The sequence below is a fragment of the Lissotriton vulgaris genome, chromosome 3_1, assembly GCF_964263255.1.
Source record: "Lissotriton vulgaris chromosome 3_1, aLisVul1.2, whole genome shotgun sequence".
In the NCBI taxonomy this organism is placed as follows: Eukaryota; Metazoa; Chordata; class Amphibia; order Caudata; family Salamandridae; genus Lissotriton; species Lissotriton vulgaris.
The window spans coordinates 1,060,644,868-1,060,661,694 of NC_141689.1; the positions used below are offsets into that span (position 1 = coordinate 1,060,644,868).

A 16,827-nucleotide genomic window follows, 5' to 3' on the forward strand; every position below is an offset into this window, starting at 1 on the left:
TTAACAATTTATATTTATAATCAAGACGTGGATTATTTTACAAATATGTTCACAATTCACATTGTCATAACAGTTAACTTACCATACCTTAAGTTTTCTATTCAAGAAGACTTTACCCTCCTGAAAAGTGTCTGCCTCTTTCACTTTCTGTTCATGTTTCTGTTTAACGTCGATCAGCTGGCAAAACATCAAAAAAAAATCAGTAGGTTTCTCAAGACCTATCGATTTTGTGAAAAAGACATGTTGTAAAACGGCAGGAAAAACAATCATTGGTGGCTTCAGAGAGTTTCATAAAGTAGATGATCATATCAGTATACATTAGGTGATTCACAATTCAGCTTCAAGTGAGTTTCTCAAGAACTGCTCAAGAAGCCTGATAGACAATCCAAACAGTTACTTTTGTATCGACATAGACAAGCAGTCACACCGTCTAAAAGCAGATGGTGTTAAAAATTGACCCTGATTTTGGGACATCAATCAGAGAAATTCTGTTCTTCACATACAAAAGGACAAGGAACTCAAAAGAATGAGTGACTCAGAAGCCTAAACAACAAAATAAAACAGATCTTAGAAAGTAGGGGGCATGATTGGGTTGTGTCACGCTTGTACCATGCAACGAGGTGCAAGCGCAATGCAAACCCAAAATGCGATTTATGAAGCCACCCAAGGGTGGCCCTGAGTGGCTTCATAAATTCAGAGCAATGCAGCACAGTGAAAATCGCTGTGTTGGGTTCTGTGCCAGGGAAGCATTCCATGGATGTTGCATGGGTGTTGCCACGCAACAGCCATGAGTTTTGGAGCATTCCAAAATTTACCAAAAGTGGTAGACCTGGGATTGCACCAAAATGCTACCTCTTCCCAGGTGAGAGGTAATGAGTATAATTATCTTTATTTCTCCTTGTTACTTCCTCTTTCTAAGTAAGAGGAATATGCGTTAGGGAGTGCTGCGGGTGGTGAGGCGGGGCAGGGGTGGAGCAGGGTGGGGGTTAGTAAACTATGGAATAAGGCCCAAAGGAGGTAAGTAAACAAATAAATAAATAAAACGAATTTCGTTGCCCGAGCTGCATCGCATTTGGCAATGCAGCGTGCACAATGAAAGTTGTTTTATTTTTTTGTTTACTTACCTCTGTTCGGCCGTATGCCGTAGTTTACTACCCCCCACCCTGCTCCTCTCCTGCCCCGCCTTGCAGCACTCCTACCACCAGCCGGTAGTGGCGTTAGGGGTTTGTTTTTTTGCAAAAATGTGGCCCTTCCTGCACAAAAACAATCCTACATGCAATGGAGGCACCCTTGCACCATGCGAGGGTGCCTGCATGAGAGCTAAGCAGCCAAAATGGCGCCAGCACAGGGATAAAGACAGGAATGTGCTGGATTCTTTTAAATACAGCGCATTCCTGCCCTTTCACTGTCACACAGCTCTAGAGCAGCAAGGTGACTTGCTGTGCTGCACTGTGTACCTTTTGGCCCTAGGCACTCTAAAATACCTTACCACAATTGTGATCATTGCAAAAATGTCATATGATATATGGCAATACTATGGACTTCACCCCCACAAGGAAACTTCCATTAAAATGAAACATCGCAACGACTGCAACACGACGAACTATACATATTTTCCGAAATGCCTCTGCAGGTTTTTAAATATTGGCAAGATGGAAAGGAAACTGAAACTGAGCATATCTGAACTTAAAAGCAACATTCAAACTAAGTCAGGGAAAACCATGGCTGCACACATCAACACAACGTTGCAAAAGGAAAAATAGTTGGAGACCCTGAAAGTCACATACGGCAGAGGCTCTTACAAATAGAAATGCATTGGACTAAAATACTAGATACACTCTAACTCAAAGGACCGCATCAAAACATCCAATTTTTTTCTAATGAATTCCACCAACAGGGCTGATTCATTCTTGTATTACACAATGTGTCCTTTGCAGTCTGGTTCTGAATGTATTGCCTATGAAGGTTACACAAATCACACGCAAGTTGTATTCTTTTACACAATTTCAGTATACTTTGATTCTCTTTTCACATACCCCAATGCACTCTGTTACAGTTGTTACATGTTGCCCTCACATCCAGGACCTATTCACCTTATACACAACAAACACCAATCATAAAAGCAATCATCTCGCACTCCTAGATCAATAACTTGCTGTTCCATATTTGACATGAATTATCACCACCATACATGCATTATTTTAATTTGGCATATCATTTCAGGCCCAACATCATTTAACTTCAGTTCACTACCATTTTAGACAGTGTTATATGGCTGCCTTTGTTCACCTTGTTCAACACGTGACTCATTACAAAAGGACTTATTACATTACACGTTAGAAGATGTAATCAACTACACCCCAGCCCCAGCGCCAACAACAACGACATCACACCGTCACAAGACCTCTGCAACTCCTTTGCCACGTTTTTCTACCGCAAGATCGCAAATATACACAACAGCTTTGACGCCCAGACTCCGCCTCCAGCCACCAAACCAATGACCACCAACACCACCCTCATCGCCTGGACCCCCATCAGCACAGAAGACACCACCCACGTCAAGAACACCATCCACTTTGGCTCTCCCTCTGACCCATGCCCCCATCACATCTGCAACAAAGCCGACACCATCATCGCACCCCACCTCCGGAACGTCATAAACAACTCCTTCGCGTCAGCCACCTTTCGGGAGAGCTGGAAGCACGCAGATATCAACGCCCTCCTGAAAAAACCCACGGCAGACCCTAAAGACCTCAAGAACTTCCGCCCCATCTCTCTCCTTCCCTTCACAGCAAAAGTAATCGAAAAGACCGTCAATAAACAGCTGACTGCATTCCTCAAAGCAAACAACTCGCTCAACCCATCCCAGTCCGGATTTCGAGCTAACCACAGCACCAAGACCGCCCTCATCGCAGCCACCGACGACATCAGGACACTGATGGGCAACGGGGAGACAACCGCTCTTATCCTCCTAGACCTCTCAGCCGCCTTTGATACCGTCTGCCACCGCACCCTAATAACCCGCCTCCACAACACTGGGATCCAAGGAAAAGCCCTGGACTGGATCACCTCGTTCCTCTTCAACAGAACCCAGAGAGTCCGCCTCCTGCCGTTCCGCTCCGCGGCCACCAAGATCATCTGCGGCGTGCCCCAAGGCTCCTCGCTCAGCCCAACCCTCTTGAATTTCTACATGAGCCCCGCCATTGCATGTAAACGCAACCTCAACATCATCTCCTACGCCGATGACACCCAGCTGATACTCTCCCTCACCAGAGACCCAGCCACCGCCAAAACCAACCTCCAGGAAGGTATGATAAACGTCGCAGAATGGATGAAGCTCAGTCGGCTGAAATTGAACTCAGACAAGACGGAAGTCCTCATCCTCGGACAATCCCATCCGCCTGGGACGACTTCTGGTGGCCCACAGCGCTGGGAACCGCACCAACACCCATGAACCGCGCACGCAACCTGGGATTCATCCTGGACTCCTCCCTCACGATGACCAAACAAGTCAACGCCATCTCATCCTCATGCTTAAACACCCTGTGCATGCTCTGTAAGATCTTCCGGTGGATCTCCACCAAAACCAGAAAGTCGGTCACCCGGGCCCTCGTCACCAGCCGACTGGACTACGGGAACGCCCTTTACGCAGGAACCACAGCCAAACTTCAGAAACGACTCCAGCGCATACAGAACGCCTCTGCACGACTCATCCTCAACATCCCTCGCCACAGCCACATATCTGCCCTTGTGAGAAACCTACACTGGCTCCCCGTCAGCAAGAGGATCACATTCAGGCTCCTCACCCACGCACACAAAGCACTCCACGACATGGGCCCCGAATACCTCAACAACCGACTCTTGTTCTACACTCCTACCCACCAGCTCCGCTCCGCCAGCCTCACCCTCGCCACCATCCCACGGATTCGCAGAACAACCATCGGATGAAGATCGTTCTCCTACCTGGCCGCCAAGACATGGAACTCCCTCCCCGCACACCTACGACTGACCCAGGACCATCTCACCTTCAGGAAACACCTCAAGACCTGGCTATTCGAGCAGTAGCGTCCCCCCCTCCCTTCAGCGCCTTGAGAACCTTGCGGTTGAGCAGCACGCTCTATAAATGTCTTGATTGATTGATTGATTGACCCCCAGCTAGCTTTATTCCGCAAGCACCTGCTTTTACTTGCATGCAAAACAGATTTCACATCTGCAGTTATATTTTTGCCAGACCCGGCACCGTCACTTCTATTGGACTGGTACGCTATCACTCATATTCGCTGTTGTCACTAAAACTTTCTTTCTCTATACTTTTTGATTACTCTTCCCCATCAAGCACAAGGTACATGTTCTGGCAAGTTTTTGTAGATTTCCTGGTGAGAAGGCATTTATGCAACATACTACTGATTCTCTCTATCTTTCTCTCCCTCTCACTATATATATATATACTAGCAGCTCGTCCCGACATTGTCCGGGTATGAATTGCTGCCAGCCAGTAGTATATTGTTTTGTAGGATTTCGTTTAGATAGAATTTCTTATCTGTGACAGGCCTGTGAAACGCTCTGATTCACAGTGCCCTACTGATGCACTTAAGAGTGCGCGTTAAGTAGTGTGTGAACTCGAGTTTCCCTACTTTATTTTTTCTTGCAATATTATATAGCGCGAACTCGACAACATGGAATGAGCATAATTTTCATTACAGAAGAACACATTCATTTGTGTGGTAGACACAAGGAGACAAAGTGATTTGCCTGGAATCCCAGGATGTTGAGCTGATGCCGAGTTTCGAACGTAGCTCCCCAGCTCTAAAGTTCTCAATTCTAGAACTTGTGGTGGGAGGTGTGTCTAAAAGTGTATGTCGGTGCTGGCCATCAATAAGAGAGACCTGTGCATTTTTCAAATGGGTGATGAAAAAATATGAGTATGTTGCTGGAGATGTGGGCCGCCGTGCAACCAATGTACTTACCGGGGGAGGGTAAACACCCATTATTCCGCAACTTTCTTTCCGCATACCATCACTCCGCATACTTCCATTACGAAAGTACCACGACTCCGCAATGCCACTATAACGCATGGCATTACATTTTATATGCTTTTACCGCGCATACATTCACAACGAAATTCGTTGTAAATGCATGAATGGTAAAAGCATTTTTTTTAATGTTTGGATAAGGTAAGTATGGGTATAGGGGTATATGTTTTGGGGCACTGAGGTATATGTTTTGGGGTGTTTGGGTATTTTAAGGGTTTATATATAGTTTTGGGTTATGGGTACAGGAGTAGTTTTTGGGTTTAGGGATAGGTATGGCTTTTGGGATACAGGGGTATTTTTAGGGTTCAGGGGTAGGTTTGGGTTTTGGGGTACAGGGGTATTTTAAGGGTTCAGTGCTAGATTTAGGTTTTGGGGTACACAGGTATTTTTAGGGTTCAGGGCTAGGTTTGGGTTTTGGGGTACAGGGGTATTTTAGGGTTCAGGGGTAGGTTTGGGTTTTGGGATACAGGGTTGTTTTTAGGGTTCAGGGCTAGGTTTGAAGGTTTGAAGGCTTCAAGGTTAGAAATAAGGCACTAGTCCGAATGCAAACATTTCCTAAATACTGTGATCAAATTATATACATCCGAAAGTACATGACACTGTCTATTAATTGCAGTACTGCTGAAACCAGTACTATTGTTTTATATACATTGTATTCAGGCCAGGATTCATACAATTGATTCTTGAATTCTAATTATCAGTATGCCTTCAGTTCTGTTGTGACCTGTACTAAAAGGAGGAAGTATGAAGTTAATACTACCCTAGACCTGTAGACACTACAAAATGGATGCCACTTTGGTTTGTGAAAATGACTGTCATACTGGTCCTACATTGGTTTATAATTTTGCCTATGTAATGCTTGGATCTGCCCGGCTGCATTGTGTGACCAAGCTCGTCTTTACGAGCGAAACGCGTAACCTGCAAATAAACACTATCACTGGTGTTTGAAAGTTACCTCTGAGTGATCGCATCATTATTTGTGCAAAACTGGAGAATTTTGTTGGCAAGCTCCGCCAAATCTATACGATCCTCTGCGAAGGGCGGGTGAAGGCAGAAGGAGCAAAAGACTAACAAATATATATATATATATATATATATATATATATATATATATATATATATATATATATATGTGTGTGTATATATATATATATCTATATATCTATATATATATATATATATATATATAATATATATATATATATATATATATATATATATATTCACTGAACAAACCATAGGTTTCACACCAGTTATGTCCCTGACCATGTCATGAGAGATGTAATATGTGATGTCATCAGCAGTGCATTACACGCGCAAGTTATAGTGAGTCCAACTAACTATAACGTGGGAATTTCAATGGTTTTATGTCAGTAAAATTTCCAGGTAACTATAACTGGTGTGAAACCTATGGTTTTTTCAGTGAATTTCATAGGTTTTTTAAATGCTAATTCCTAACTATAACTGGTGTGAAACCTATGGTTTTTTCAGTGAATTTCATAGGTTTTCTAAAAGCTAATTCCTTTCTATATCGAGGTTCTAACCTACGATTTTTTTATAAATTTGCTGTTTTGAGTAAGTATTAATTATTATTATTATTATTATTATTTTTTTTAATATTTTTTCCTGGGGCGCTCTGGGTGCGCGCTCCGGTAAGCTCTCTGGAAAGCGCACCCAGAGCGCTACTTTCATTTGTGAAAAAAAATATGAATGAAAAGTAAATAATAACGCAAGACATTTAGTACCATACATATAAAAGCAGTTTTTTTAATAAGGAAATGATAATGATTTTGCATTTCCGTGAAACTATCAAAACGTCACTTCGGCGCGCCGCGTAAGTGCCCCCGGAAGCGCCTACGTTCGCGCCTCGTATGCGCCCCGGAAGCGCCTACGTTCGCGCCGCGTATGCGCCCCGGAAGCGCCTACGTTCGCGCCGCGTGTGCGCACCCGGAAGCGCTCCGGTGCGCGCAGCGTCAGCGTGTCAAGTCATGTGTCCTTAAAATAACACTTTTTATTGGTTGCTAACAGTTTTTTTTTACAAATAATGAAATCCCCACCCATTTCCTTCACTTCTCCTTTCACTTTTGTGACTGAAAGACCTGGCTTTTTGCTCTTGCATCTTTCTGGGTTAATCATGGCTGCCAGACCATCCAGCAGTGAAGATGAGCCTGAATTCATCGATGAAGAGCCTCCTCAGCCAAAGGTGAAGGAGAATTTCATTTGGAATTTTTTTTCAATACCACCTAACCAGAAAAAGGTGAATGCTCCAAAAGTGGAGTGCAGGATCTGCAAACAAGTCCTTTCACGGGGTGACCCCCTAAAGAAATATTCTTTTGGGAACTTTACAATGATACGGCATGTGGAGAGGAGGCACCCCCAGAATTTTGCCCGGGAAAGTGTCAGGGCTCTGGCACAAGAGGTTCCCAGTGATGGGGCCTCTACATCCACCGGAGGAGCAACTACTTCTGGCAGGGGGCGATCGCAGGCGCTTGTTCCAAATATTCAACCTGCTTTCAACAAAGCTGCCCTGAAATGCAGATACTGCGATCAACTCCTTACCTATGGGGAGCAAAGTGTCCTGCTCATGGTTCGAGCATTGGAGAACCATCACTGCCGTTCCCAGCCCTAATTTTTTTGTTTTTTGTTGCTCCTGTTGAGCAGTTTCCATTCCCTGTTTTTGTTTATGTTCTTTATAAAGAAAAAAGAAGAAATAAAAGTTCTTTTCAGAACTAACTCCAATTCTCATCAAAGAGCTGTGTTCTTAAAAAAATGAAAAAGAGTAAGTGAAGTGGAGTGCATTGATAAAGGAGAGGAAAATTAGTAAGAAAGCACAGAAAGGGACGAAAGGAGAAGGGAAGTGAAGTAGGGGGACTGAAAGAAGGTGAGTGTGGGGAAGGAGAGTGAGGAGAAGGAGAGTGAACATGGGGAATGTAGATATGCGAAGAAAATGTATTAAAGGAACGGTGTCAGAGTCCACTTGCTTACCAACTCTACTCTCTCGAAGACTTGCACAGGAACAGAAGATGCTTGCTTTCTAACTCCCACTTCCAACCAATCAGAATCAGAAGTATATCATGACTCTAACTGATTAGATAGAGGGAAGGGGAAAATTGGATAAAATAACGAAAGAAATAAAACAGAGAAGAGACTGGTCCTGATCCTCTAGTGTTCCGTAGGAATCTTCAATCAGCTTGCCAAACAGCTTCTCAAAGAACCCTAGGAAAACTAAACACATACAAGATAATAAATCACTGTACCTGTGAACTACTCTGGCTTCCCTATTACTCGTTCTAGGAACACCTACCCAGGAATCTGTAACGACCTGCTGCTCTTCTATTCTGAAGTGTAGTTTAGAATGATCTGCCTATTCTGTATTTTCAGATGACAGGTCTACCTCTTTACTTCTGTAAAATAATAAATGTGTTATTGCTCTCTGCTCTATGCTCTGTTCTTATACTAAATGTATACTACTTGTTTTCTCCACCTACCAGTGTTGTCTAAACGTTATCCTTATATATTTTCTTTATATATTCTTCTTTAATACAGGGTGCTTCCCCCTGAATAGATGAATTAACCTCATTCAACTCTCCAGGTAAGCTTTTCTTTTCTTCTTCTTGTGAATTCTTTTAACAGTACTGAGAACCTCTCTAACACTGTCCCTATCTCTTTCTAGATATACTGGTTCAGCAGACGAAATTCAACAATTGGTGAGCCGGTCTTTAACTCATTTAAACAGTTCATGGACCTTTTCTTGCATTGGTAACGTTGCTAAACAATATTTACACAGTCACTTGAATTTGAACAGATAACAGGAAACTTCCCACTTATCTCTGTATTTCTCCGCTACTCCAAATGAGTGTCTCGTTCTCTCTCTCTCTTTCTGTGGATTATTGACAGGAATTCTCAGCTCTGGTAATGGTTCTTTGCTGACACACAGTTTAAATAGCTCAGGTTTCTTCTTTGAAACGAACTCTGCCTTGAACGCTCTGCAACCTCTTATCTTCGTGACACTCCAAGGTCAAGGCTGCAAAGTTTAAATAAACACTACGCTGACTGGAAACGTTTCTTTCTTTGACCTATTCCTAAGACTCTCTCAGACGCGACCTCTGTGACCGGATTCCTCAGTGAAGTGCGCAGTTCTGAAGGAACGCGCGCTGCACCTGGACTCCCAATCACGCGCTGGAAAGGCTAGACTGCTAACCTAGCATTCCGCGCATTCCACAGACGGGACCACGTGAAGTCTCGGCTGGCGCTCCATTTTCTTGTTTTTAAACATATTGAATCTGCATCAAACTTACTAGGAGGAGGGATCCTGACAGTACCCCCCACCAAAGAGGGTCCTCCCGGTCTAGGCTTGGTAGGATTTCTTTGGTGAAAGAGACGCACCAACCTAGGAGCATGAACATCTGACTCCAACTCCCAAGACCTTTCCTCTGGCCCATAGTCTTTCCAGTCCACTAGATAGTACAGTCTTCCTCTTACAAGTTTTGAATCCACAATTTCCTTGACCTCAAATTCTAATCCAGTTTCCAACTGAATTGGAGGTGGAACTCCTTCTTTCCGCAACCCTTCAACTGATTTCTTTAGTAAGGAGACATGGAAAACTGGGTGAATTTTTAGTTTTGTGGGCAAAGTCAGTTTAAAGGTTACTGGATTGATCTGTTCTGCAATATGATATGGTCCTATGAATCTAGGCTGAAACTTTCGACTGCCCTTTGTTTGAAGATTCTTAGTATTTAACCAAACCTCATCACCTACTTCCAAATCTGGGGTATCTCTTCTCTTTTTATCAGCATACTTCTTATACTTGCTTTTAGCCTGCTCTAAATTTTTAGATGCCTCTTCATGTACCTGCTGTAAGTGAGTTACTAAATCCTGAACTGCCGGGACTGAGATGTGAACATTTTGCACTGTGGAATTCGGGTGTTTGCCATAATTCAAATAGAATGGTGAATAACCATTCTTTGAGTTATTATAGGCAAATTCTGCAGTCCATAAATAGTCCAACCATTCCCCACCCTGTTTCAACGTGAATAACCTCAAATACTGCTCTACTTCCTGGTTCACTCGTTCAGTTTGTCCATCAGTCTCTGGGTGAAAACTGGTGGAAAAACGTGTCTCAACCCCAAGTCTCTTCATAAAGGCCTTCCAAAAATGAGACACAAATTGAGTTCCTCGGTCCGATATCATGACCTCAGGAATTTCATGTAATCTCACCACCTGAGCACCAAAATGAGCTGCTAACTGCCTAGCGGTTGGAGTTCCTTTCAAGGCTACAAAATGCGCCATTTTGTTGTATGCATCCACTACCACTAAGATGGTATTAAACCCTTGACAAGTGGGAAGATCAGTTATCAAATCTAAGGTAACTGTGTGCCAAGGAGAAGGAGGATTGGGCAAGGGTTGTAGTAATCCCTTAGGTGATTGCCGTTCTGATTTTCCCTGCGCACAAATCTCACATGTCTTTACATATAGCTCAATGTCCTTGTTCATGTGTGGCCACCAATACTTCCTTTTAACTAAATCCACAGTCTTCAGTTCTCCCTTGTGGCCTGCCAACAGATGATCATGGCATTCATTCATAGCTTGTTTCTGTAGTGTGGAAGTGGGTAAGTACAAGGCTTCAGTCTGATAGGGTAAACCGTCAATGATTTCTCTTCCATCTCCTTGTTGCACCCACTCCAGCATTTTCTCAGGCAACATGACTTGGATGATTTGTTCTTTTACACTCAAGGAATCTACTGCGCCGATGATTTTAGAATTGGGAATGATTGCTGGTGTCTTAATTTCCTCTTTTTCCTCTCCTGTACCCATTCGGGACAAGGCGTCCGCCTTTCCGTTTTGAGCTCCCGGTCTGTAGGTAATGACGAAGTCGTAGTCGGCGAAGTACAATGACCAACGAAGTTGCCGAGGCGTGAAGGTCCTAGCTGATTTTTAAAATTCCAAATTACGATGGTCAGTGTAAACTGTGACTACATGATGGGCTCCCATTAAGTAGTGCCTCCATTCCTTGAAAAGGGGGTGGTGATGGACAGAGTATCTGAATTAAACAGAGCACTCATACCCAGTCAACAGATCAGGGCTTGATCCATCACCGTTTTTTAGCTCACTGCACCATCCCAGCTCAGAACCTGGCTATATGCAAATTAGTCTGTCCCTGGCCCAGTGCATCATGGGAACAGGGCAGACCAAACTACCAAGCCAATTCTTATACTGGGAAGGAAACAAGCTTCCGGGGACCGGTTTCTGGCATTACAGCCGTCTTCGGCCCGGCTTGCTTTCTGTTTAACTCAGACACTCTGTTCATCACCACCCCCTTTTCTAAATCGTTTTTGGCCACTATAGGTGTGGCAGGGTATACTCAGACATGAGTTCCTTTCTCACTGCTCCATCAGGATTCAAGCAAGCCGGGCCGAAGAAGGCTGAAATGCCAGAAACCGGTCCCCGGTAGCTTGTCTCCTTTCTGGTGAAGAATTGGCTTGGTAGTTTAGTCTGCCCTGTTCCCATGATGCACTGGGCCAGGGACAGACTGATTTGCATATAGCCAGGTTCTGAGCTGGGATGGGGCAGTGAGATAAATAACGGTGATGGATCAAGCCCTGATCTTTGGACTGGGTAAGAGTGGTCTGTTTAACTCAGACACTCTGTTCATCACCACCCCCTTTTCTAAATCCATTCCTTGAAGGCGTCTTTTATTGCTAATAGTTCCTTTTCGGTTATTGTATAGTTGATCTCTGCTCGGGTCAATTTCCGTGAACGGTAGGCCACGGGGTGTAGTTGACCAATTTCCTTATTCCTTTGAGAAAGTACACCTACCACAGCCAAATCCGAAGCATCCGTTTCTACATAGAAGGGCTCAGATGGGTCTGCATGAAGAAGGATCGGAGCTGAAGTAAATTCATCTTTTAAGGCCTTGAATGCTGATTCTGCTTCCTCGGACCATTCAAATTGTACTCCCTTCCTCAGCAGTCTAGTGAGAGGAAGGATTCGCCGAGAGAACTCACTAATGAACCTACGATAGAAGTTTGCAAAACCGATGAATGCTTGCACTTCTTTTACACTGGTCGGAGACTTCCATTCCAGCACTGCCTGAATGTTCCGCTTGTCCATGTGAATACCTGACTGCGAGATCACAAAGCCCAGGAACTCAACTTCTGTGACGTCTAAAGCACATTTTTCCAGCTTGACAAATAACTTGTTTTCTCTCAGCTTCTGCAGAATCTTTTGTACTTGATTCCGATGTTCTTGTACATCAACAGAGTAAATCAAAATATCGTCAATATAAACTATTGCACATTGATCTATGTATTCACTGAGAACATCGTTTATGAAATGCTGAAAGGCAGCAGGGGCATTGCACAGCCCATAGGGCATCACCTGATACTCGAACAATCCAAAACGGGTTCTAAACACCGTTTTCCATTCATCCCCAGCTCTCACTCGGATGAGATGGTATGCCCCTCTTAGATCCAACTTCGTGAATATCCGTGCCCCTTTCACCTGGTCTAACAAGACGGAAATGAGAGGAAGTGGATATCTATTCTTCTTGGTTATTCGTTGATTGCACGATAGTCAATGCAAGTCCTCAACTCGCCTTCTTCCTTCTTCGGCACAAAGAATAGAGGCGAGGAGACTGGGGATTGAGAAGGACGAATGAATCCATTTGCTAAATACTTGTTGAGGTACTCTTTTAAATGATCATGCTCCTATTCGGTCAGAGCATAAACCCGACTGCACGGCATATTCGCCCCTGGTTCAAGGTCTATTTTACAATCATAGACACGATGCGGTGGTAACTGTTCCGCTTCCTGCTCATCAAACACATCTTGATATTCCGGGGGTATCGACTGGGTATTGATCACGCACACCGTTGCGTCGGCTGAACATAAGGCTTGAGCCGGATTTTCCTGATGGTTTTCCGTTTGGTTTCCAAAACAATTGTTCCTACAGTAATCTGAAGTCATTTCTATGGTTCTGGCAGCCCAATCTATAGTTGGATTGTGCTAAGTGAGCCAAGAAAGCCAAAGAATCAACTGAAACTGAGGTGCGTTGATCAAATTAAAATTAATGTCTTCTCGATGGCCATCCTCTCGAATTAACTGCACCAATTCCGTGTGACTTACTATAGGCCCAGAAGATAAATTCGTCCCATCGATGGCTCTGACTGATTCACTCTTGTTTTTAGCTATGGCTCTTAATCCAATCTTGCTTGCGAATTTCAGATCACAAAAGTTCCCTGTTGCCCCTGAGTCTACCATAACTGTTATGCCTTCTCGCACTTCTTGACGAAACTTGATGGTCACTGATAATATGAGATGTGTGTGGAGTTGATTCTTGACTCGCATCCACCTGTACAACTCCTTCTACAGGTGGTGCAGCTAGTTTTCCTTCGGTTTATAAGATCCTTTGGGTTTCTTTGGACAATTTCTCTCAAAATGTCCGCTTGAACCACAATACATGCATAAATTGCTGGCTCGTCTTTTCTCTTTTTCTTCCTTAGTAAGCGGTCCCCTTATCGTTCCGATTTGCATTGGTTCTGAGCTGTTGCATCCTTCTGCACCTTTTCCTGGTTCAAACCTTGCTCTATCAAAACGGGGTACAGTGCTTCGAAACTAACGTTTTCTTTCACCCTTCTGTTCCCCTTGACGAAAATCTAATTCTAATACTAGATCTATTAGGGCAGATACCTCAGTAGGTCGATTTGGTATTTGTGCCAGTCCATCTTTTAATTCATCTCGTAGGCCACAATAGAATATTGCAGTTCTTTTACTTTCGGGCCAATCAGTCTCCATAATTAACTTGTTAAATTGTGCCAAATACGCCACTAAGTCTCTATTGCCCTGTTTCAGATCCAACAACTCATTGTCCACTGCCTGTGAGATTCTTCTTCGGTCGAATATTCGCAAAAATTATTTTTTAAACTCATCATAATTCTGTAGAAGAGGGTCGTCTCTAGATATCAAGGGCATTGACCATGCGGCCGCATCTCCACTCAAATATGATAAGATGAATGCCACTTTAGATTGTGCGTCAGGGAAGATAGAAAGGCGACACATAAAGTGCAAGGAACATTGTGTGATGAACACCTGTGCCTTCTGGGGATCCCCATTAAACCTCTGTGGTGCCGCTAGGGGTATGACCGGAGACAAAGAATGTATTACCTGTGTGGTTAATTTACTAGTTTCCCCTGTAGATGTTATGGGAGTCTCCCTATTTCTTAAAAGTGATGGCCCAACTTGCTGCGCTAACTCTGCGGTTTCTTTCCTAGAGTTTATCACCTCTTGTCTCAGTCTTTGGTTTTCTTTTTTTACCGCTACCAACTCCTTTTGTATTGTATCTAAGACCGCCCCCAATGTCTGCAAATTAATTCCCTCAACCATTCTGTTCGGGTGCAAGTCTACAACGTGGGCACTTCACTCTGTCAGAGTCCACTTGCTTACCAACTCTACTCTCTCGAAGACTTGCATAGGAACAGAAGATGCTTGCTTTCCGACTCCCACTTCCAACCAATCAGAATCAGAAGTATATCATGACTCTAACTGATTAGATAGAGGGAAGGGGAAAATTGGATAAAATAATGAAAGAAATAAAACAGAGAAGAGACTGGTCCTGATCCTCTGGTGTTCCGTAGGAATCTTCAATCAGCTTGCCAATCAGCTTCTCAAAGAACCCTAGGAATACTAAACACATACAAGATAATAAATCACTGTACCTGTGAACTACTCTGGCTTCCCTATTACTCGTTCTAGGAACACCTACCCAGGAATCTGTAACGACCTGCTGCGCTGCTATTCTGAAGTGTAGTTTAGAATGATCTGCCTATTCTGTATTTTCAGATGACAGGTCTACCTCTTTACTTCTGTAAAATAATAAATGTGTTATTGCTCTCTGCTCTATGCTCTGTTCTTATACTAAATTTATATTACTTGCTTTCTCCACCTACCAGTGTTGTCTAAACGTTATCCTTATATATTTTCTTTATATATTCTTCTTTAATACAGGGTGCTTCCTCCTGAAAGGATGAATTAACCTCATTCAACTCTCCAGGTAAGCTTTTCTTTTCTTCTCCTTGTGAATTCTTTTAACAGTACTGAGAACCTCTCTAACACTGTCCCTATCTCTTTCTAGATATACTTGAAGTCTTCTGCCTTGCACTGGTTCAGCAGACGAAATTCAACAATTGGCGAGCCGGTCTTTAACTCATTTAAACAGTTCATGGACCTTTTCTTGCATTGGTAACGTTGCTAAACAATATTTACACAGTCACTTGAATTTGAACAGATAACAGGAAACCTCCCACTTAGCTCTGTATAAATAAACACTACACTGACTGGAAACGTTTCTTTCTTTGACCTATTTCCTAAGACTCTCTCAGACGCGACCTCTGTGACCGGATTCCTCAGTGAAGTGCGCAGTTCCGAAGGAATGCGCGCTGCACCTGGACTCCCAATCACACGCTGGAAAGGCTGGACTGCTAACCTAGCATTCCGCGCATTCCACAGACGGGACCACGTGAAGTCTCGGCTTGCGCTCCATTTTCTTGTTTTTAAACATATTGAATCTGCATCAAACTTACTAGGAGGAGGGATCCTGACAAACAGGATGCATTGCTGGAGTTGCATAATTTTTGTGACACACTCCAGCAATGCATCATTTTTGCGCTTACAGATACGTCTGAAATACTGACGTATCTGTAAGTATTTGCGACATAATGTGTCATATATTTAATATGACGCATGAGTAGAAGACTGAAGGCCTCATTTATGAGGCCATGCGTCACTTTTACGCCACCGGAGCGTCACTTTTTGTGACGCACGAGTGCTGTAAAAAATGCACCTTATTCAGTCATATTTACAAAGTGACGCATCTAGGTAGATGCGTCACTTTTCTAAGCCCCTGCGCCACATTATTCCTGCGTCAGGTGTGATGTATGCAAAAGGGACGTATTGACGCAGGAAAGGGTCTTAGAGGTGACGCAGTGAAATCTATGAGATATCACTGCGTCACTTTTATGACGCTGTTGCGTCCAAATATTATGCCTGTTTCACAGCAGACATGCAAGCCCTTTCTCATGGGGCCTGGCCCCATGTGAAAGGATGCATTGCTGGAGTCGCTTCATTTTTGAGACACACTCCAGCAATGCATCATTTTTGCGCTTACAGATACGTCTGAAATACTGACGTATCTGTAAGTACTTGCGACATAATGCGTCATCTATTTAATATGACCCATGAGTAGAAGACTGAAGGCCTCATTTATGAGGCCAAGAGTCACTTTTACGCCACCAGAGCGTCACTTTTTGTGACGCACCAGTGCTGTAAAAAATGCACCTTATTCAGTCATATTTACAAAGTGACGCATCTAGGTAGATGCGTCACTTTGTAAGCCCCTGTGCCACATTATTCCAATGTCAGGTGTAATGTATGCAAAAGGGACGTATTGACGCAAGAAAGGGTCTTAGAGGTGACACAGTGAATAAACTGGGTTTTCCCCATGCTTCGCTCCCCGGTCCTCTCCCCGGTGCGCGTACCGGGCGCTCCCCCTGCGCAAATCGAAAAAAAAAAACCTAAGGGGTCAGGGGGGTCTACCCTGCCCCCTTATAGTCATTTCCCCCTTTTTTTTGCCACCTCTTGTGTCTCGATCTTACCGAGACACAAGATGGCGGCTGCTCCGGGCTGTTTGGAATGTTTACAGACACCCGTGAACCAATCAGCTTTCCGCGCGCAAGCCGCGTTGCACGCCCGGTGCGCCCCCCGGTGCGCGTACCGGGGCGCGCCTATAGATATATATATTT

General features: G+C 43.8%; 1 protein-coding gene across 1 annotated transcript in view; it reads right to left on the reverse strand.

Moving 5' to 3' along the window:
- LOC147727391 (coiled-coil domain-containing protein 171-like) overlaps positions 1–16,827 on the reverse strand; it is a 1,936,181-nt gene that overhangs the window by 1,245,488 nt on the left and 673,866 nt on the right. Inside the window, exon 9 of the mRNA XM_086963620.1 lies at positions 88–177. Within this exon, the coding sequence (XP_086819746.1) occupies positions 88–177 (90 nt within the window). The remainder of the gene's footprint in view (positions 1–87; positions 178–16,827) is intronic.